Below are 21492 nucleotides of genomic sequence, written 5' to 3' on the forward strand. Positions count from 1 at the left end.
ACTGTGGTCCTTAGGGCTCTACAAGGACTGCCATTTGAAACACTGTGCTCCGTGGATTTGAAATGGCTTACTATTAAAACTGTGTTTCTTCTGGCCATTGCTTCGGCCAGAAATGTATCAGATTTGGAGGCTCTTTCATGTCGTCCTCCCTTTCTGATTTTTCATAGGGACAGGGCGGTTCTTCGTACTCGCCCTGGTTTCCTACCTAAGGTGGTATCCAACTTCCACATTAATGAGGAAATTGTAGTGCCAGCCTTTAACTCCCCAGACCTCTCAGCTGGTGAGGCCTCCTTGGAAGTGGTATGGGTTCTCAAGACCGAAGTGGACCGTACCAACTCATTTCGGAAGTCGGACTCATTGTTTGTCCTTTTTGGTTTCCGAAAGAAGGGATAGCCTGCCACTAAACAGACGTTGGCAGGCTGGATTCGCCTGGCAATATCAGAGGCTTACATTCATGAGGGCCTTCCTGTTCTGTCCTCTGTCAGAGCTCACTCTACTCGGTCTGTGGGTCCCTCGTGGGCAGCTCATCGTGACGCCTCAGCTGTTCAGCTGTGTAAGGTAGCCACTTGGTCTACTGTCCATACATTCCTAAGGTATTATGCATTCGATATCTTTGCCTCTCAGGATGCCTCCTTCAGGCGGCGGATTCTTCTCTCTGCACAGGAGCGTCCCCACCCTTAAGGAGACTGCTTGGGGACATCCCCAAGGTCTCCTGTGGTGCCCTATGGACCCTGCAGTAGAAAATAATAGATATGGTAAGACCTTACCTTTGTTATCTCTATTTCTACGTAGTCCATAGGGATCCACAGGACTCCAAACCCTGTCGCACCTGTGCTGCAGATGGGCTATGTTCTGGTCACCGGTTTTTCCGTCTCCTTCTGTATGTGAGAATGTGATACTTGTGTGTTCCAGAAGTTATTTCTTCTCCTCCTCTGGCCATTGGCTTTTACGAAATTGAGGTGCCTTGGCATGGGGGCGGGGTATAGGAGAGGGACCCGTTGCATCCTGGGAGCAAAAATTTAACTGTTGAGGTGCTCGACGACTGACGTCATCAGCCTATACCCCAAGGTCTCCTGTGGATACCTATGGATTTCGTAGAAATAGAGATAACAAAGGTAAGGTCTTACCCTCTCTCTTATTATAATCCATTATGCCACACAGTAATGCTCCTTACAACATATTATGCCACACAGTAATGCCCTTTACAGCATATTATGCGACAGTAATGTCCCTTACACATTAAGCCACCATAATGCCATTTACACATTAAGCCACCTTAATACCCCTTACACATTATTTCACAGTAATGACCCTTACGAGCTCTGATTGACTCGCCACAGGCACCACATGAAAATGATGGTGGCGCCACTGTCTCTCTCAAGAGCTCAGGGCGGCTGCCTGCAGGTCTTGGCGTGAGTCTCCAAAAAGCCACACTAGCAAGCAGCTACCTGGCCCGCCCTCAGCGCTCCAATCCTCATGGTTGCACCCGCGCTCCCTCTGCCGGTGTCCCCAAGCCAGGCCGATTTTACGCCCCTGCTCGTTTGTTCTTCTGCAAACAGGTGTAAAAAATCTATAGAAAATAATTTGATAATGTAATTAAAAAAAGGTTTGTAAGCAGAGAACAGCTTGTGTATTATTGTGTTAGTCTTCATTTATTTTTTCATTTATTACTTTGTTGCATATTTACTTTCACTCTTTTTTTTTGTTCCGAAATGTTACGAAACAATATTTTATGTTCAATTAATCTAAGTAGCTTGATGAATTACATGCTGGTGATGATTATACCTTGTGCTACACTAGTGATGTCAGTGGGGCCGGCTTCAGACGGTAGGCGTTCCCATGGGAACGCCTCCGTCTGGCAGGCACGCCCACCAAAGGGGGCGTGCTGTCAATCAACATCGACAGCACGCCCCCTTTGGTGTGAGACCCGGAGCGATGGAGAGCCCGTCGCTCGCCGGGTCTCGCGCATGCGCACGACGGAGCTCCCTCCGTCGTGCGCATGCGCAGTGGGGGAACATCGACCCGCTTGCGAGCGTACTGCCGCTCACGAGCGGGTCTGAATGACCCCCATAGTCAGTTATGGACCAAATGAGTCTGAAAACCAAAACTGCCAATGTGTTTGGGTGCTCACATCAAACAGGCAAACAGTAACAATTAGCCTGAAATGGATATTACATAGTTTTTCTGTATAAAAAGATGTACAAATCTCCTACAAAAAACAACAACAGAAAAACAGTGTTTTGTGTGATTTATCTATTCGCCATTGTAGTTGCACTTCATGTTTTACAGAGCTTAGTGACGTGATGGATATATTGCAAGTCACAAATATATTTCATTATTTCTATACATTGGCCCATCAGATCATCTATACCTGGCATGTTCTCATTGTATCGCTTTTGCATAACTCTATTCACAGAGATCGCATTGCTCGTGTTGGTCTGGGAGTGATCCTAAACATTGCGAGAGAAAGAGATGACCCAAAATTAGCCCCTAGCCTCTCAGGCGTTCTTGAGCACATGTTCAAACACTCTGAAGAAACCTGCAAACAGCTTATTTGTGATGGAGGACTGGACTCCATACTCTTCTGGTGCCGTTGGACAGACCCAGTGGTTCTGCGACACTGTGCTATGGCCCTGGCAAACTGCGCTATGTACAGTGGACCTTCCAACCAGCGTCTGATGATTGAAAAGAGAGCAGCTGAGTGGTTGTTCCCTTTAGTCTTTTCGAAAGAAGACGAGCAGATTCGCTTTAATGCTTGTCTTGCAATCACTGTACTAGCAACAAACAAGGAAATCGAGAAAGAGGTTGAGAGGTCGGGAACGCTGGCATTAGTTGAACCCTTTATCTCTACCTTGGACCCTCAGGAATATGCCCGCTCACTTTTGGACAACAGTGACAACACACAGGGAAGGACAGCCGGGGACCTGCAGCGTCTTGTGCCACTTTTGGACAGCTCCCGGTTAGAAGCCCAATGTATCGCTGCCTTCTACTTGTGTGTGGAGGCTGCTATAAAATCCGAGCACAAGAACACAAAGGTGAATCATATTTACCCTTAACCTCGTAACCATCAGATATACCATTTAGAGTTACTGCAGATCTGTTAATATTTATTATAATGTTTCCATATTTTGATGTTTTATCAAAGGCATATCAACTATATATATATATAGTTACTGTGAGTGTAAAGCGCGTCAGTTATCAAGTTCTAGATTTCCTCAAGTCTAATTGTGTTGATCCAGAGGAAGCAAAACAAAAGTCCAGCAAGGCACCGTAAAATAAATGCCTTACTGGTCTCATCCATGGTAGTCAGCGTATTCCTGATTCACTCACTCCCCCTGTCATACTAGTTAGCTTAAATGTTAGGCACTAGGGGGCAATTAGGGTTAGGCACTAAGGGGGGAGGGTTAGGTTTAGGGTACGAGGAGGTTAGGTTTAGGCACTAGTGGGGGGGGGGGTAGGTTCAGGCACCGGGGAGGGAGGGTTAAGGTAGGGAGAGGGGGAGGGTTAGGATACCTACCGACAGGTGTCGGTATCCTAACCCTGTCCGGATGCCGGCATCAGGATTCTGACCGCCGGGATCCTGAGAGCTGGCATCCCATACCCATCCCAACTGCAGGTAGTGGTATAGCCAGCTTCTGACATGAGGGGGATTGAAGATGGAGAAATATGGGCCCCAGGTCCATCCAGACTATGATATAATGTAGGTGCATCCTCCGTATAATACATAGAGGTCTGACATACAAATGACCTTACACCCACCCTTATAATGCCCACCTCCTGCTGATCTGCTCATTCCTTGGCTCCTACATTGAACCCCAATCAATTAAGCATAAATAGACCTACCTTACTTTCTATATACCTGTACTTCCCATATGCGAGCCCATATGCTATGATGTCTATCATCAGGATTTAGTCAAAGTGAAGAGTGAGCATTCATTTACAAACCGAGAGAAAAATGCCATGTCCTGATTGTTCTGAGAAGGGTTCTATCCATGTAACCAAATGTAAGGTAGATGAATGGAAGCTTGTGCTTTATTCTCCCTAGTATGCATTAGCGCAGTGCTGATACTTAGCAGATTGCCTACTAGTGTGTATCACTCATTTTCTGATTCCCCAATGTGTCCAGATTTGCATCACCTGGCATTCATCCACATTGAACGGTACAGTAGCTGTCACTTCTGGAACCTACCAGTTTGTCATGCTTTAGAGACCTACAGTTCTGTATTGCATGATATAGAATAACTATATATAATATTAATCTTGCTTTATATAATGCACACATGATGCTAATTAGATGTTGACTAGCATAGAATCGACACCTAATAACACTGGCCTATATTGTATGCCTTTTCCTGTCTTCTAGGTGTTCAATGAAATTGGAGCCACACAAAGCCTGAGACGCATTGTGTGTTATTCTGCAGATTGTACCGTTTCCTCCCTGGCCAAAAAAGCCCTCCAGATGATGGGCGGAGAGGTCCCATCCCGCATTGCACGTTCCGTACCTAACTGGAAGCCATTGGAGGTACAAAACTGGCTTCAGCAGATCGGCTTTAACAAATATTCTGGTGTATTTTTGGTAAGCTGTGAAAGTGTCACATAGATGTCTGTACTCTCTACTGTAATTTCATCACGTAACACTGTGACGGTTATAACAGGAACATCAGATTGATGGTGACCTGCTACTGAGGCTGATTGAATCAGATCTGAAGGAAGATTTGGGTATGACCTCCAGCATCACTCGTAAGAGGTCAGTGTCTGGCCCACTGTGGTCCCAAATGTTGCCTGTAGATGTAAAATTAATTAAGGGATCGAAGACCCTCATGTAGATTATAAAACAATTAAAAGTACACAATTATAAGAGAGAGATAGTTATGAGACCACTAAAACCAGCACACAGGTTGATCCAAATAACGCATCATTAACATATATTTAGAGCTATATGTATATGTTAGATAGGGAATTCTGTTTTTATTGTTCACTGGACCAGATTATAATGTTGAGTTATGGGAGTGGGCTGAACAGTGGCGTAACTAGGGGGGAGGGTCGTGCTCATGCCCTGAGCGCCATCGGGCCGGCGGCGCTGCCGACCGCGGTCCAGGACACGGGTGGTCAGTGTAGTGCGGACCGCACAGAGGGTCTCATTCAGACCCGCTCGCGAGCGCTGTATGCTCGCAAGCGGGTCGATTGGTGCCCAAGTGCGCATGTGCACGACGGAGGGAGCTCCGTCGTGCGCATGCGCGAGACCCGGCGAGCGACGGGGAAGCCGTCGCTCCAGGTCTCGCATCAAAGGGGGTGTGCTGTCGATGGTGAGTGACAGCACGCCCCCTTTGGTGGGCATGCCGGGGGCGTGGCTGCCCAGCCCATGGGAACGCCTACCGTCTGGGTCCGGCCCCACTGACATCACTAGTGATGTCAGAGGGAGTGATTTTGTCTCTGGTAGAGCCAAAATCACTCCAGGGCTTGCGGCAACGAGACCCTACCGCAAGGGTCTCGTCGAAAGCCCGATTGTCGCGATGGTCAACCATCATCATGGACGCTCGCATAAGCTGTGGGTGGTAACCCACAGCTATGCGAGCGTCCAGGAGGTTGCACAAAAAAAAAAAAAAAAAACGCCCTGATTCAGAGCGGGCGCTCGTTCAGAGCGTCCGGCTCTGAATCAGGCCCAGAGTGCAGTCCGCACTTCACAGTACTTGACATAGCCGCCGGCTAGTACACTCGTACTACCCGGCGGCAGTGTGTTTGTTTTGGCAGTCAGCCAATGAGAGTAAGACAGACTCTCATTGACTGCTGCGCTGCGCCCACTGCTGGAGCCGGGCTTGAGCTTACTCATGAGCTCCATATTCCTGCTCCAGCAGTGGGTGATGGGAGAGACGTCATGACGTCTCTCCCATAATGCAGAGCGGGCCAGCCTGGGAGGACGGAGGAGTGGACGTCGGCGGCGGGTGCAGGAGCAGAAGGGGGGATTCAGGTAACTGTTTTTTTTTCAACATGTTTGTCTTTGGCACTGCTGGAGGGGACTACTACAGGAGGCACTACATTGGGCGGGACTACTACAGGAGGCACTACATTGGGCGGGACTACTACTGGAGGCACTATATAAGGGGCACTGCTTAGGGGGGGACCACTACTGGGGACATTATATAAGGGGCACTGCACAGGGGGGACCAGTACGGGGGGTACTTTATAAGGGGCACTACTGGGGGCATTATATAAGGGGCACTGTATAGGGGGGACCACTACTCGGGACACTATATAAGGAACACTGCATAGGGGGGACTACTACTTGGGGCACTATATAAGAGGTACTACTACTGGGGGCACTGAATAGATGGGACCACTACTGTGGGCACTGCATAGTGGGGACTACTACTGGGGGCACTATAGTTATGAGACCACTAAAAGGTAAGAGGCACCGCATAAGGGGGACCACTACACAGGGGGGACTACTACTGAGGCACTGTATAAGGGGGACCACTACTGGGAGCACTGTATAATGGCGACCACTACTGGGGGTACTGTATAAGGGACACTGCATAGGGTGGACCACTACTGGGAGCACTGCTTAGGTGGGACAACTACTGGGTGCACTACATAGGGAAGACTACTACTGGGGTACTGTATAAGGGGCACTGCATAGGGGGAGACCACTACTGGGGACACTGCATAAGAGGCACTACTGGGAGCACTGCATAGGGGGGACCACTACTGGGGGCACTACATAGGTGGACCACTACTAGCAGCACTGTATAAGGGGCATTACTGGGCATACCGTATAAGTGGTACTACTGGAGGCACTGTATAAGGGTGCATTACTGGGGGCACTGCAATAAGGGAGACTGTATAAGGGTGCACTACTGGGGGCACTGTATAAGGGTGCACTGCTACTGGGGACATTGCATAAGGGGCACTATTACAGTGGTCATTGCAAGAGGGGCATTAAGGTGCACATGGAATGGAAAGGAAGTGACGGGAAACGGTGGTGTGTCATGTTGCCACGCCCCAATTTCCAATGGCCATGTCCCTTGTGACATGTGGCATCGTGCCATGTGGCCACGCCCCTTGTGACATGTAGCCATACCCTCTTTTTCAGAGCGCACACCTACTTGTGGGGTGGGGCTCCATTTTTAACTTTGCCCTGGGCTCCAAATACCCTAATTACGCCACTGGGGCTGAAACATGCTTTGAAATGAATAAGATTTTTTTCAATATTTTCATTAACTGAAAAGTGTAAGGGAGTTCGTGATTGAAAAATTAAAATAACGCTTACCTCTATGTTTTGTATGAGTGCAGCTGGAATCTCTTAAGAATGCACACTTGCAGGCATGAGCAATGAGATTAATATACAATTTAGGTATACCTGTACACACAATTTAGGTATTAATCTTATTATGTGATTGTGAGACAAGAGTTGAGTGATTGCTACATACACATTAGACTTTTGGTCTAACAGGAAAAAATATATTAATGAGCAGGCACATTGTAAGCCAGTTATAGGTTTGTTAGATTTTAAATGTGCCAGTAGAATACATACCACTTCATTCTGCATCAGTAGGAGTGCTTTGGATGAAAATATCAACTCATTCATGGCTTGATGCCCAAACCCAATCAGATAATGTCTTGTCATGACTGTAAATCTATTTGGCCATTGATCCATCTCATTTGGTGTCTGCTATGTGTAGCCAAGCTGGAGATGGATCCTGACACCTTGGTCACGCCAGAATTATCCCAGCTATATATGTTTTTAAAGTTTTTTTATTTTTATTTTATGTACTTATCTGATTTATTTTGCCTGAGACAAAATGTCATTTTGTACATACTGTGTAAAATCCTTTTAGCTGATTCCATGGGGGACACTGGAACACTAGCTATACCCCAGTGTCCCCAATTTGCTGTGATTCCATGGGAGATACAGGGCACGGGGTATAGCTAGTGTTCCAGTGTCCCTCATTGGATGAAGGAGAAATACCACATTTCTAAAAATTAAATAAATTATGCTAGAATAATGCTAAAATAAAAGAGTTGTGTTAAAAACATGATGGTTAATTATAATTTGTATTTAATTAAAACAAATGCTATTGCAACCTAAATGAACATATTCTAGAGTAATGTCTGTGTGCTCTTGTCCAGATTATTTATAGTTAAAGTAAAATAAAATGAACATATTTATAGATTACCTCAGTGGTTCTCAAACTCGGTCCTCAGGACCCCACACAGGTCACGTTTTGCAGGTCACCTAGCAGGTGCACAGGTGTACTCATTACTCACTGACACATTTAAAAGATCCACAGGTGGAGCTAATTATTTCACTTGTGAGGAGACCTGGAAAACATGCACTGTTTGGGGTCCTCAGGACCGAGTTTGAGAACCTGTGGATAACCTGATTGGGCTCTTACTATATGTCAGTGTGGGCTAACTTAGAACAAAATGGAAATGATTGGGTGAAGATAGTGATAGTGGGTGTGGCTAATATTGCGGAGTCTGCGTTTGTCTTATAGTAAATTGTACTGTGTACAGTGTAATTATAAATGCAGACCTGGCTATGGATGTACCTGTAAATGAAAGCAATTTACAGAGACTAGTCCTGTCTATGTATACTGTGCACCTTGAAAGGCCACAGCTCTTCTCTTTTATAGGTTCATGCGAGAATTGGTGGAGTTGAAGACTTTTGCTAACTACTCAACGTGCGATCGCAGTAATCTATCTGACTGGCTCGGTAGCGTAGAGCCACGGTTCAGGCAGTATACCTATAATCTGGTAACCTGTGGCATTGACCGCAATTTCCTGCATCATGTGACTGAGCAGCAGCTGGAGAAGGATTGTCAAATTACGACAGGTTTTCACCGAGTCCGTATTCTGTCAGCAGCAAGAGGTGAGTCCTTTGCCAGCCGCCAAGAACTATTCTGCCTGCCTTTGATTCAGGAACAAAATCAGAATGTAATTTGAAAGATACTGTTGATGCCATTTTGTCAATTATAAAATGCTATATTATAATGGTAATATAACATACCATACACTACTGCATTATAAAGGAAGAGCCGGTTATCAAACAGATTTCATGCAGTTTGGCCATATGAAAACCTGATGGTAATCTGGTTAACAAAATTATAAAGACAATATACCTCATTTACCAAATTTTTTTTTTCCCCGCCAAAAATCAGGTTTCAGAAAGAGGCAAAATGTCATCTTTCCTGGTTAAAAAACCCAAAAAGACCCGAGTTTTGGCGGGGAAAATCCGAATTTGGCGGGAAAACCCAAACTAACCGAGCCTGCACATCCCTATTAGAATCTGATTGGTTGCTATGGGCAACATCTCCACTTCTATAAACCAGCACTTTAGTAAATGTACCCCTACATATGGCATGTTTGTGTGTTTGAAGGTTTGTTTTAAAATGGGCAAATGAAAGGCACAAAATTCTTCCCAGTAATGTATAGGATCATACCCAATGACTACGAGCACAGGGCTGTGCGTAATCTGAGTGGAAATGCTGGTACTCCCCTCAGCACAATTAGGAATGCCCCTAAAAATGTGCCCCTCAGATCCTTAATCTCATTTCAGTGGAATGTTTTGTGTGATGCTCCGCAGAACTTACTATTTAATACCCTCACTTCTCCCCATGAACCGGTGTAGTGTTTTGGTCCCCCTCCTGCCATCCAGCTCTGTAAATTGATGCACTTTGGTGGACTTCTAAGTAAAGAGGATTTGGCTCTGCACTTCAGTCTTTTTGTGATGTGTAAATAAACCCAATGTATCAGTTCCCACCTGCAGTCACAGGCAGGTGATATTTTTAACCCAAATACATGGATTTCGTTAACAGAAAATAGCTTTCTAATTATATAATTAAATGATATAATGTCCCCCCTCCCCCAACATAAAATCGTTCTGACGCTCCGGGATGGCAGCCATGGAGGCCTGACTTACTACCTTATGCTAATGCATGAATCCATAGGGCTAATGTGGGGGTCCGTGCGTCTGCAAGCTGCCGCTCATTGGTTTTACGCCGGCCAACGCAACAGTCACCATTAGTATATGCACTAGCACCAGGCCCATGCTAGGTGCAAGAGATCAGTCAGAAACAGGCACAGAGCGTAGCTACACTCCCACGATACACCCACAACAATTGCATTGTCACCACCCAGCTCATGCCCTGGAACGCCCTATATCAAGGAAAGATGGATCCGACCAAGTTCCACCCCACTCAGAATAGAATGGAGAAATGCAAACACTGTAGATTTGCATCTGGTCAATGCACTGTATGCAGTAACTCGCCATTTACATCCATGTACAGAGATCCGTCTGACTCAGAATCAACCCCGAAATGCACCACTAGTCTGCACAACTGCTTTACATAATGTGCAGGTTCCAGCATTGCTAGTTACAGTACAAGATGTCATCTTCAGGGCTGTAGCTAGGGTACTGCGGCCTGTGCCATGGCACAGGGCACCGCAGGACAAGGGGCGCTGTTCAGGTCTGTCAATTATCTGTTTATTATCATTCTCAATTGTAGCTTCCTCTTATTTCATCCCCAGCATCTCCTGGCCTCCCCCATCTCTTCCCCGGCCCTTCCCCATGCGGCCATTCCCCTTTTTCGGGTGTGTTATGTCCCTATTTGAAAAATGAGGGGTTCGCCAAAGCTCTTTCTGGCACAGGGCACCAAAAAGTCTAGTTACAGCTCTGGTAATCTTCATGGTCTGGCAGGCAGCATCACATTCAATTACCTGTAGACAGTGTAGACATAAGATATCATGTCCTGTACAGCCCAGTAATTATTCATTACAGTGTGCTAGATTTGTGCCTGCTCACTTTTTATGTCTCATGTCTCTGCATTACGCATTGTCAGCATCATGTTTCGTGCTGTTTGTTATTATCCTTTTTTTTTTACGGTCAAGACAATTATTTTATAACTGTAATGGAGCATACACACGGTCAGATCTGTCAGATGAACGATTTGAACGATTTTTGACTGCATTAAAATGAATGGAAATCGTCCAAGTCTGACTGCAAACACATCAGATGTCAGATATCGTTATCTGACCATCGGGAACGCGCATCGTTCAAAACGTTCATCTGACAGATATGTCAGATTTTCCTTCAGATATGAACGACTGAACGATTTTTTAAATCGTTATCGTTCAGATCTGAAGGAAAAATCTGACCGTGTTTATGCACCTTAAAGGTGCATACACACGGTCAGATTTGTCAGATGTGTCAGATGAACGATCTGAACGATTTGATGAACGATTTTACAACGATTTGAACTACGAACGATTTTTGACTGCATTAAAATGAATGGAATCGTCCAAATCTGACTGCAAACACATCAGATGTCAGATATCGTTATCTGACAAGCGGGAACGCGCATCGTTCATCGTTCATCTGACAAACATGTCAGATATGTCAGATTTTCCTTCAGATATGAACGATTTTTAAAATCATTATCGTTCAGATCTGAAGAAAAATTTGACTGTGTGTATGAACTTTTACATAGCTTCAGCTTGGAAGATAACGTATGTGTGCAAGGTCAGATAACATCTTATGGTTTATCTTGAAACTTGTAGTCACCCACTATTATATAGATTAGTGTCCTAGATATATAGATACTGTCCTAGATTGTCTTCACCCAGCATTCCCAAGGAGTTAAACGAAACAGCCATCCATCTGTAATATGATCCCTATTCCGGTTCTTTTTCTGAAGTCCTTAAACATTGATTGTAGGAGCAATAGGTCAGTATTTGTTTACTAGTATATAACAGTATTGACTCAGTGATGTGACTCATTGATTGATAGGCTATATCAGAAGTTCCCAAATTCGATCCTCAATACACCCTAACAGTCCAGGTTTTAAGAATATCCATGGTTGACCACAGGTGACTTAATTAGAACCTCAGTTTGTTTTAACCACCTGTGCTCAACCATGGATAGCTCTAAAACTTGTTGGGGTGCCCTGAGGTCTGTGTTTGGGAACCTCTGGGCTTCCTTATTGTTGCTCTTTGCAAGGAAATAGATGCTTTAATAAAGGCTACCATGAGTTTAACAGGAGGCTGACATAACTTTGCTGTCGGTAATATTCAGGTACTTAGGTAACTTTATGTTGGTTTAGCCCCACCCATGACAGCCGTGCATATACATGGACATGCAGTTGAAATACTCTGTGATGCTTTTAATATTTAAATACTCTTGACTGTCTACATGTTGTTCTATTCCTGTCTACTTCATATCTTGTTTCTCTGATCAAGCCGTGGAAAAGTATCCTGTGTTGCGCATATTATGGCATTGTGCAATAACTTGTCTTTCTTGGTCATCCCAGAGATGCTGCACTCACCTCTGCCATGCAGTGCAGGTAAATCAAGTTATGATGGCCCTGATGTGTTTATCAGTTACCGACGGAGCACAGGATCACAGCTGGCCAGGTATGTCACTGCGACCCATTACATAGACTGTCACATCTGTATTCTGTCAGGGATCAGGGCATGACATCAGCAATCATTCATTTCTGAATAAGTATTTTCGACAACCGCTCTCCAAAGTACTGTGCAGAAAGGTTAGTGTTGTACATAGTCTATGTCTTATCTGGAAAGCAGCCTGAGAGACCTTATATAGTACAATTTAGTTTACGACAGTAATGTACATTGGTTTCTATGCAATATAGAAACCAATGTGCATTTACTGTCATAATCTAAATTGTTCTATATATGGTCTCTCAGGCTGCTTTCCAGACACACAATATTGCTTTGTGAGGATTGCGTTTGGCTACACTGGGTTTGTATGATATCTGCCTTTTCCTTCTGATGTTCTGTTTGGTTGCATCTAATCATAATACCTGGTATTCTGACAGTCTCCTCAAAGTACATTTGTATCTGCACGGCTTTACTGCATTTATTGACGTGGAGAAGCTGGAGGCCGGGAAGTTTGAGGATAAATTGATTCAGAGTGTGATCAGCGCTAGAAACTTTGTCCTGGTCCTCTCTGCTGGATCTTTGGATAAGTGCATGGAGGACAAGGACTGCAAGGATTGGGTGCACAAGGTAAATAAGACAGGTGGAAGTGAATGTCACATCTCTGCCACAGAAGACTGTATCTCTGTTAGAATTGCCATGGATGGTGGCCTCCCTAACAGAGCTGGGTTAAGACCCCATGGGGCCCGAGTCATAATACGGATCTGGGACCCCTCGGTTACATCCAGATTACAATTTACTTACACACACAAATTATTTCAACTTAATAAAACTGTGTGAAATAAAAGTGAATACAAGTGAAGTCAATCATGTATAAATACACCTACAACGTCACAATATAAAATACAATGTTAAAATCTACTTACATAAGTCCTGATCCACTTTCGTCTGTGGTCCTTCTAGGATTTCTCTGATCCTCAGTCTAGTCCTCAAAAATGGCTCCAAGTCCTGTCTTCTAGATCAGTGGTTCTCAAACTCGGTCCTCAGGACCCCACACAGGTCACGTTTTCCAGGTCACCCAGCAGCTGCACAGGTGTACTCATTACTCACTGACACATTTTAAAAGATTCACAGGCGGAACTAATTATTCAACTTGTGATTCTGTGAGGAGACCTGGAAAACATGCACTGTTTGGGGTCCTGAGGACCGACTTTGAGAACCTGTGTTCTAGATCTTGCTCTCAGTCACGTCAGGCTAAAAAACAGGGACTAGAGGAGCATGTGTTAGTCTCCTCCAACATACACTGCTATGACCCCTAGTGCCCAGACTCATAATTGCGGGAGTTAGGGATTGGAATCACCCATACACCAGTGATTGATGCCATCAGAGAATGAGAAAGAGGTTCAGACTAAAATGGCAAAAGAGGTACTGCCATTGGCACTGCCATCCTTAGGCCCGTATTCAATTAGATGCAAAAAGCCGAGATCCGCGAAAAGTATCGCTTATTGCGACTTTTCGCCTGTCGGAAAAGTATCGCCGTATTCAATTGCAAACACTTTTCGCATACACGCCTCTGAATAGGTGGTAAAAAGAAGTGCAAAATCCCTAGTTTGGGGTGCAAAGGCGGGGAAACCACTCAGCACCCTTGGGACAGTCCCCCAAAGGATAACTATCAAAAAACCCCTAAAAAAAAGTGTGGAACACCCCAAAAAAAGCACTTTGAAAAAGTGCAAAGTGGGGGTCCAAACTTAAAAACTAGCAAAATAGACTTCTTGGGGGACTGCAAATATTGGTGAGGTGTTTTTTGGATTGCAGGTGCGTTTTTTAAGTTGTTTTTTTTACTTTACTTTAGCGACTTTAGCTTTATTAGGGCTATTCGGGGGCATGTACATTGATCCCCAATGTTAGTGCATCTTTTAGGGGGTGTCAGGCGGATTTCCCCAATTCTGACAGAACTTTGCGCCTGGTTTGCATTCACCGGGTTGTATTTTTGCGTGTTTTGGAATTGAATACGGTGAATAGCGGGGGCGCGCACGATAAGTTTCTGCAGCTAAAATACGCGATATAGTAAAAAAGTCTGGCATGCGAAAAAGTATTGCGGGTGCGAATTAATTGAATACGAGCCTTAGTCTGAAACCTTTTTTGCAATTTTAGTCTGAACCTTCTTCTCTCCCTCTCTAGTGCTCTAGTTGGTTTCTCCAGTGCACTTCAGGATTGGTTGGAGGGTGCCATGATTTCCCCTGCACTCCTCCTCCACGTTCTCTCTGGCAAGTGCTCTGCAGGTATAGCCGCCGTGCCTGCCATTTACCCTGCAGGTGCCGGCTTGGTGGCAACATTTATTAACTGCAAACAATTCTCCTCCCCTTTGCCTTTCAGCTGACTTAGGGCCTGATTCAGACACGCTCGCGAGCGGGTCGATGGTGGCCCAGTGCGCATGCGCGAGACCCGGATAGCGACGGGCAATCCGTCACTCCGGGTCTCGTACCAAAGGGGGCGTGCTGTCGATGTTGAGTGACAGCACGCCCCTTTTGGTGGGCGGGCTGGGGGAGTGGCTGCCCAAATGGAGGCGTTCCCATGTGAACGCCTCCGTTTGGGGCTGGCCCCACTGACATCACGAGTGATGTCAGTGGGAGAGATTTCGGCTCTGTTTGAGCCGAAATCTCTCTTGGGCTTGCAGCAACGAGACCCTACCACAAGGGTCTTGTCGCAAGCCCGATGGTCACGATGGTCTTGACCATCGCGATCATCTTGCTGGCCGCTCGCTATAGCTGTGGGTGGTCACCCACAGCTATGCGAGCGGCCAGGAGGCCGCTCTAAAAAAACAGAAGGCCGGCCCTGATTCAGAGCGAGCGCTCTGTCAGAGCACCCAGCTCTGAATCAGGCCCTTACTCCGATTTCCTTTAAATGATCTTCATGATGAACTCTTACTTGGAAATGCACTAGCCAACTGGAACTTAACACACAAATTGTATTTCAATTGAAAAATTGTAAATATACTCAGGAAGAACAATATTTACTAAGCGGCAGCTTTTGTGAGCCTCTGCTTCTCGTCGGGTTTGAGGTGAAAATTTAAAGCGGCACTAACATGTAGTGTGAAACACGCCGTGCTTTATGCTTCATTTTAGTGTGGTTTTAAATCAACTGAATTAATTACATGACTTCTAAAAACATGATTGCCCCAGAATGTACTTATGTGTATCTGGGCAGATAAGGTGATTACTTATGTAATCAATTGTTTGTTTTTCCGTAATTAAAAAAAAAAAGCTTTAAAGTTAGAATTGTGTATTGCATGGTGGCAATAGTTTATGAATAAAGCCATTTTGCTTCCATGATGTAAGAAAATAAATTGTGAAAACTACCAAAGGGGTGAATAGATTTCATAGCCAATGTACATATATAGGTAGAGCGTAGTAGCGATGGTTTGTGCCTGCAAACCAATAACTTATAGTCATTAAATTGAACACAGTTTTAAAGAAATTGCTATACAGTAAATTAAACCCTCCGTGTGTCCTTATAGTGACCTGTATGCATGTTGTGCAGTGGACCTGTCCTAATACACTGACCAACATCAACTGATTTGCTATAACACAAGAATAAAGTACTGCCCCTGGGTTCCCTGTTACTCCCTATCCCTTATGAATGAAGTACATGTCTAAACAGGTGGCTCTTACTAGTTTTTCTTCATTTTAGGAAATTGTCACCGCCTTAAATTGTGGTAAGAACATTGTGCCAGTCACAGATAAGTTTGAATGGCCAGATCCAATGACACTCCCTGAAGACATGAGAGCAGTGTTAAAGTTCAATGGCATCAAGTAAGCCACTTTTTATATATATATTCTTTTATTTAAGGACGTACATATCAAAAACATTCACATTTACTGTATGTCAAATGTATACAAATATTCAACCACAATACAGCCAGATTTTCACTATAATATTATTATAAACCAAATACAAAATAGAGAAGAAAACATAGAAAACGACAAAAAATAAAAAGAGAAAAAGGAATAGAGAGGGGGAGAAGGGAAGAGGGATGAAGGAGGGGTTGGGGGTCTCAGGTCTCCAACAGAATAACAATTACCTAACTGAAAGGCACACTATAATAATCAGATTAGACCATTAAGGCTTTATATTGGGCAGATTCTTTAAATTCTAACCAGTAAAACCACGTGGCTATAAAAGTTGAAAGGCGATCCGTTGCAGACAGAGAAATTCCTTCCATAAACATATACATATCTAGACGGCTCAACCAATCTATGATGGTCGGGGGTGACACGGATCCCCATTTAACTGGTATAAATGCCTTAGCTGCATTATTCCTATGAATTTGTATACTCGGACATAGGCCAAGATATCATTCATATCATATTCAAAATCCAGAACTCTGGTCCATCAGGTGCCCCCTTCTCTATGATATCTTTAGTAATGTGGATGACCTGTTTCCAAAAAGAGGTCAATGAAGAACGAAGCCACTATATATGAAGAGGAGAACTCAACTCCATTGCACCTCCAACAAATATTGGAAAGACATGGGAACATTTTATTTAATACACTGGGACACTAATATCATTTGGTAATAACCATATATTGTGTCTCAATAACTGATACACTCTGGGATGAAACATGAGAGTATTGGAAAGCCTTAAACCATTGATGTTCAGTAAACCCGCATATTTAGGTTATAGTGCCAAGCATTTGTAAGTTTAGGTAAAGAGACAAAAGCATTATCTATAAGCATCTTATAAATGATAAAGATGGAGTGGCGCATAGTTTCCTTTTGGGAATACAACTTTTCAAAGGGCATCAAATCTCTAATCAAAACACCATGTGTATTAATCTTCCTAACATAGGACATTAGTTGAATATTGGACCAGTATTCTGACTGAGAAAGGCCCAGTTCTTCTCTCAACTCTGGAAAAGAATGGACTCTTCCAGAGTAACCCAACTGACTTAACCTTAAAATCCCGAGAGAATTCCAGAGTCGGAAAGAACGGTCATCTATACCCGGAGGGAATTCAGAGTTATGTAAAGGGGAGGTTAAAGGAGAAGGGTCAGGGAGATCAAGAATTTGGACCCTCAATTTCTTCCAAAAAGCGGGCATAGTTGAAAGGCCAATCAATGATATAACTGGATCCCAGGGTAGAACTTCTACTGGGATAGGGCTAGAATGGTCCTCAACCGAAACCCAATTCTTATCAGAATTAAATTTGGACCAATGGACGGCTCTGTTTAAATGAACCACCTGATAATAGTGTAGGAAGTTGGGTAATTGGAGCCCCCCGTTTACCTTAGCCTTATATAGGTTGTCATGGTGAAATCTGGGTTTCCTGCCAAACCAAATGAAATCTCTCACTAATTTCTGTAAGTCTCTAAAAAAGGATGATGGGATCCATATAGGAAGTGTTTGTAAACAATATAAAATTCTAGGTAAGACATCCATCGTGACAATATTTACTCTCCTTATCCAACAAAAATTCTTTGGTTGCCAAATCTGAAGATTTTTACCCACTGTACGTAATAGGTGAGTAAAATTGGCCTGAAATAAACTCTTAACATTCTTCATCAACTTAATGCCCAAATATTGAATGTGAACCAGATGCCAATTAAATGAGAAGGTCGACCGCGGGGCTTAAATCATAGAGTCGGTGGCATTTAAATTGAGAGACATGGATTTTGAATAATTGATTTTAAAGTTTGCCAGAACACCAAACTTCTTAAATTCCATAGATAAATTAGGTAGCGAAACCACTGGATTGGAGATGATCACTAATAAATCATCAGCAAAAAGAGCTAATTTATATTCCATGGCCCCAATTTAACATTGCATCCCATGCCAAGGCTTCCATAGTCAGTATAAAAATCAAGGGAGACTAATGTTTAGTCCCATTTAAAATTGGAAATAGGGCAGATAGTACTCCATTTAATTTAACCCGGGTGTAGGGATTTTTATATAAAGCCATTACTCTAGCAAGGCATCAGTGCCACTTTTAATTTCTTAAACATAAGGTTCTTTTAGATAACTCCTTTCATCAGTAGATTGCAAGTATCACAGTTAGTAGCAGGGGAGAGTCTAACCCTCTGCCATATCTCAGCTAAAACCAGGCAATTAGCCCAATATCACATAGTCTGTGGGAAAAATCATCCCCCATATAATACTGTATAAGGATTATTATTAGGCTTGGCAAAATATTAAATTGAATGTTCAGTTACTCACATTTGACCCTCAGTGCTAATACCATCTCCTCTCAATTCGCTGTTGATAACTGACCAGTATAGTACAAAAAACTTTAGCCTAGTGGCCCAATAACAATTCCTGTGGCGTACACACTGAAAAGTATCCCTATGGTACTTCTAGATACCGAATCTCCATCCTGATTATACTATTAGATGTCTATTCAAGCAATATGCAGATCTTATTGATAAGTCCTCTAGTCTGAACTTAAAAAAACTGTGCATGGATGAAAGAAAATAAATTGACTGGGTCATCAGTGGAAACAAGTTCAGCGCAGGAAGTTAATGTGACACTACAAGCATTGGGTCATGCAATTAAGAATTGGACAGTGGAAAAATTCCATAGTCAAACCAGGACCAGACCAAAACTAGGATATCTGTCACCCGGGGCAAGGCAGTAATTTTGCGCCCTCTCCCTTCCCGTACCTGGATTTTGTCCTAGCTCCTCCATAAGGCAGTGCACTAATCAAACGTCCCTGGTATAGTGATTTACATTATTCCATGTACTCACCATGTACTACACATTTCTTTTTTTCAACTCCCTCCTTTGTATTTTCTCTAAGGACATAACATCCCTAACTCTCCCTGCATCTCCCCTCTCTGGGCACACTGCCCCCCTATTGAGTCACTCACCTCCTCTAAAAACTAATGAGATTTCTTTTCATCAAAAATTGACTATTACAGCCTCATTGTATCACTATATAAATTATTTACACACCTACAACTATATCTACTTCTCCATTCTTCTGCTTTTATTATCTGGTGACATATCACCAAATCCAGGCCCCACACACGGACAGCGGATATACTATGGAATAAATATCCTGCAAACCTCACATGTCTCCCATCACCCTCCAAATCAATAAATGTGCCTTATAGAATTCACACTTGATCACAACTTATTATTTTACATCTGAACATCTCTTTACAATAACTACTTTTACCAATTTCTACATTTACCTATGACTGCTGGTTTATACGTTAACCAAACTCTCTAAATAGCCCTTCATGAAGTGGCTTCAGCTACCCGTCAGACTTCACGTAAACTGATATAACAGCCATGGCTTTCCACAGACACCTACAAAAACTGCCTCTTAAAGTAGAATGTCAGTGGCATAAATCTTAATTCAAATGACTTCCACACATACTGTAAAAATAGGAATCCACCCATCTGTCATCCTAACCCTCTGTCCCATGCTCACTGTCTACCCCATCTGTGTCACCCCTGTCTGTTTGCCCATCCCCTCTAGAATGTAAGCTCTCACGAGCAGGGCCCTCTTTCCTCTTGTGCTTATCCTTTCTTTACTTATATTATCTGCTCTATACTCAAAAGCACCTAACCCGTGACTTTTGCCATCCTGCGTCTGTTGCAGCAGTGTTTATATACCATGTACTTGTATTGCATTGTCTTAAACTGTATGACACTGTTTTCTTGTTCTGCTCAACTGTCTATGTACTATGTCTATGTACTATGTTTGTGCACTATGTTTATGTACTATGTAAGGCGCTGCGGAACCCTTGTGGCGCCATATAAATAAAGGATAATAATAATAATAAATTCCACACACCATAATGCCCATTACACATTATGCCACACACTGTAATGCCTATTACCAAAGTGCCACTTACATATTTGCCCCTGACACCATTTTATGCCCCACAGTAAGGCTTCTAATTACTTTTAAATTACCTGCCCGTTGTCAGGGGTTTCATGCGCATTAGCAGGGGTTTCATGCTCGTTGCCGGGGGTCTCATGTTCGTTGGCAGGGGTTTCATGCTCGTTGCCAGGGGTCTCATGCTCTGGGTTCCATGCTTGTTGTCAGGGGTTTTACGCTCATTGCCTGGGGTTCACGGGAGAAGATGCAGCTATCTGCATCTTCTCCCGGCAGCGCCAGCATTCCCGACACATGCGGGAACGCTATGTACTATGCACTGGCCTAACATACACTAGAGCTCCAGTAGGACCTCTAGCATATGTCTCCTCCTAGGCGGCAGCCATTTTTGGAGGGCTGTTTTCAGCAGATTCCATGCGGACGGCTATTCCACATGAAATCTGCAGCCCCCAAGCCACTGCGGGGTCTGCGTGTGCTGAGTCAGCCCTTCAACACCCCCTCAAATCCGGCGCCCGGTGCACCTCTAGCCCCGCCCTATTTGCGTCCCTGGTCAGACAGAATGAAATCTGAATGGAAATAGAGTTGGAAATGGTAGACCTAATGTCACTTGTGTGATCAGCGATGGCAAAACCAAAAATGTTTCCGATCAACTATTAAAAGTAATTTTGTGATCAGGATCTTTCCAATAGATAACTATGCACATTTTTCTTACCAGGTGGTCCCACGAGTACCAGGATGCAACTGTTGAGAAGATCATTCGCTTCTTGCAAGGCCGGTCCTCCCGGGACTCGTCAGTGGGCTCCGAGAACAGCCTAGATGGCACTCCTCCTCTTGGGGAAAAATAGAAAGATCCACATGATGTTCAAGATTTAGGAACGACTCAATGAGAGTAAAACCTGTAAGATGTTCCTGCGCCTCCTTGTATTCCTTGGCTTGTTGGACCTGAACCTTTAACTTTCCGTTCCCTAAGGGACCTGAGCCCTTATCTTTTCTGTCTGCTTGGTCTTTTCCTCTTTCCATCTTGAACTTTCTCAGGAGAACAGAGAAGCTGTTGCCGAGGGATGAGATCCACTCACGACCTCAATGCAATAAGAACTTAACTTAGAACACATATGTGACGTTCTATTATTTTACACAAAGACATTGCAAGTGGGCAAGCAGGATATATATTGGGTAGAAGGACATCTCACTAGCACTGGCTTTTCTCAGGTTCTCTGTCCTGCTCCCATTATAGTATTTATAGACAACTGCTGAT

The 21492-nt window shown here is 43.9% G+C and overlaps 1 protein-coding gene across 1 annotated transcript in view; it reads left to right on the forward strand.

Moving 5' to 3' along the window:
- SARM1 (sterile alpha and TIR motif containing 1) overlaps positions 1 to 21231 on the forward strand; it is a 41952-nt gene extending 20721 nt beyond the window's left edge. Inside the window, exons 2-9 of the mRNA XM_088453948.1 lie at positions 2417 to 3035; positions 4364 to 4576; positions 4656 to 4747; positions 8634 to 8869; positions 12306 to 12408; positions 12834 to 13023; positions 16084 to 16205; positions 20953 to 21231. Coding sequence (XP_088310074.1) covers positions 2417 to 3035; positions 4364 to 4576; positions 4656 to 4747; positions 8634 to 8869; positions 12306 to 12408; positions 12834 to 13023; positions 16084 to 16205; positions 20953 to 21082 — 1705 coding nt within the window. The 3' untranslated portion in view covers positions 21083 to 21231. The remainder of the gene's footprint in view (positions 1 to 2416; positions 3036 to 4363; positions 4577 to 4655; positions 4748 to 8633; positions 8870 to 12305; positions 12409 to 12833; positions 13024 to 16083; positions 16206 to 20952) is intronic.
- The last annotated feature ends 261 nt before the right edge of the window (positions 21232 to 21492 follow it).

The sequence above is a fragment of the Taudactylus pleione genome, unplaced genomic scaffold, assembly GCF_031769625.1.
Source record: "Taudactylus pleione unplaced genomic scaffold, aTauple2 ptg000040l, whole genome shotgun sequence".
Taxonomy (NCBI): Eukaryota; Metazoa; Chordata; class Amphibia; order Anura; family Myobatrachidae; genus Taudactylus; species Taudactylus pleione.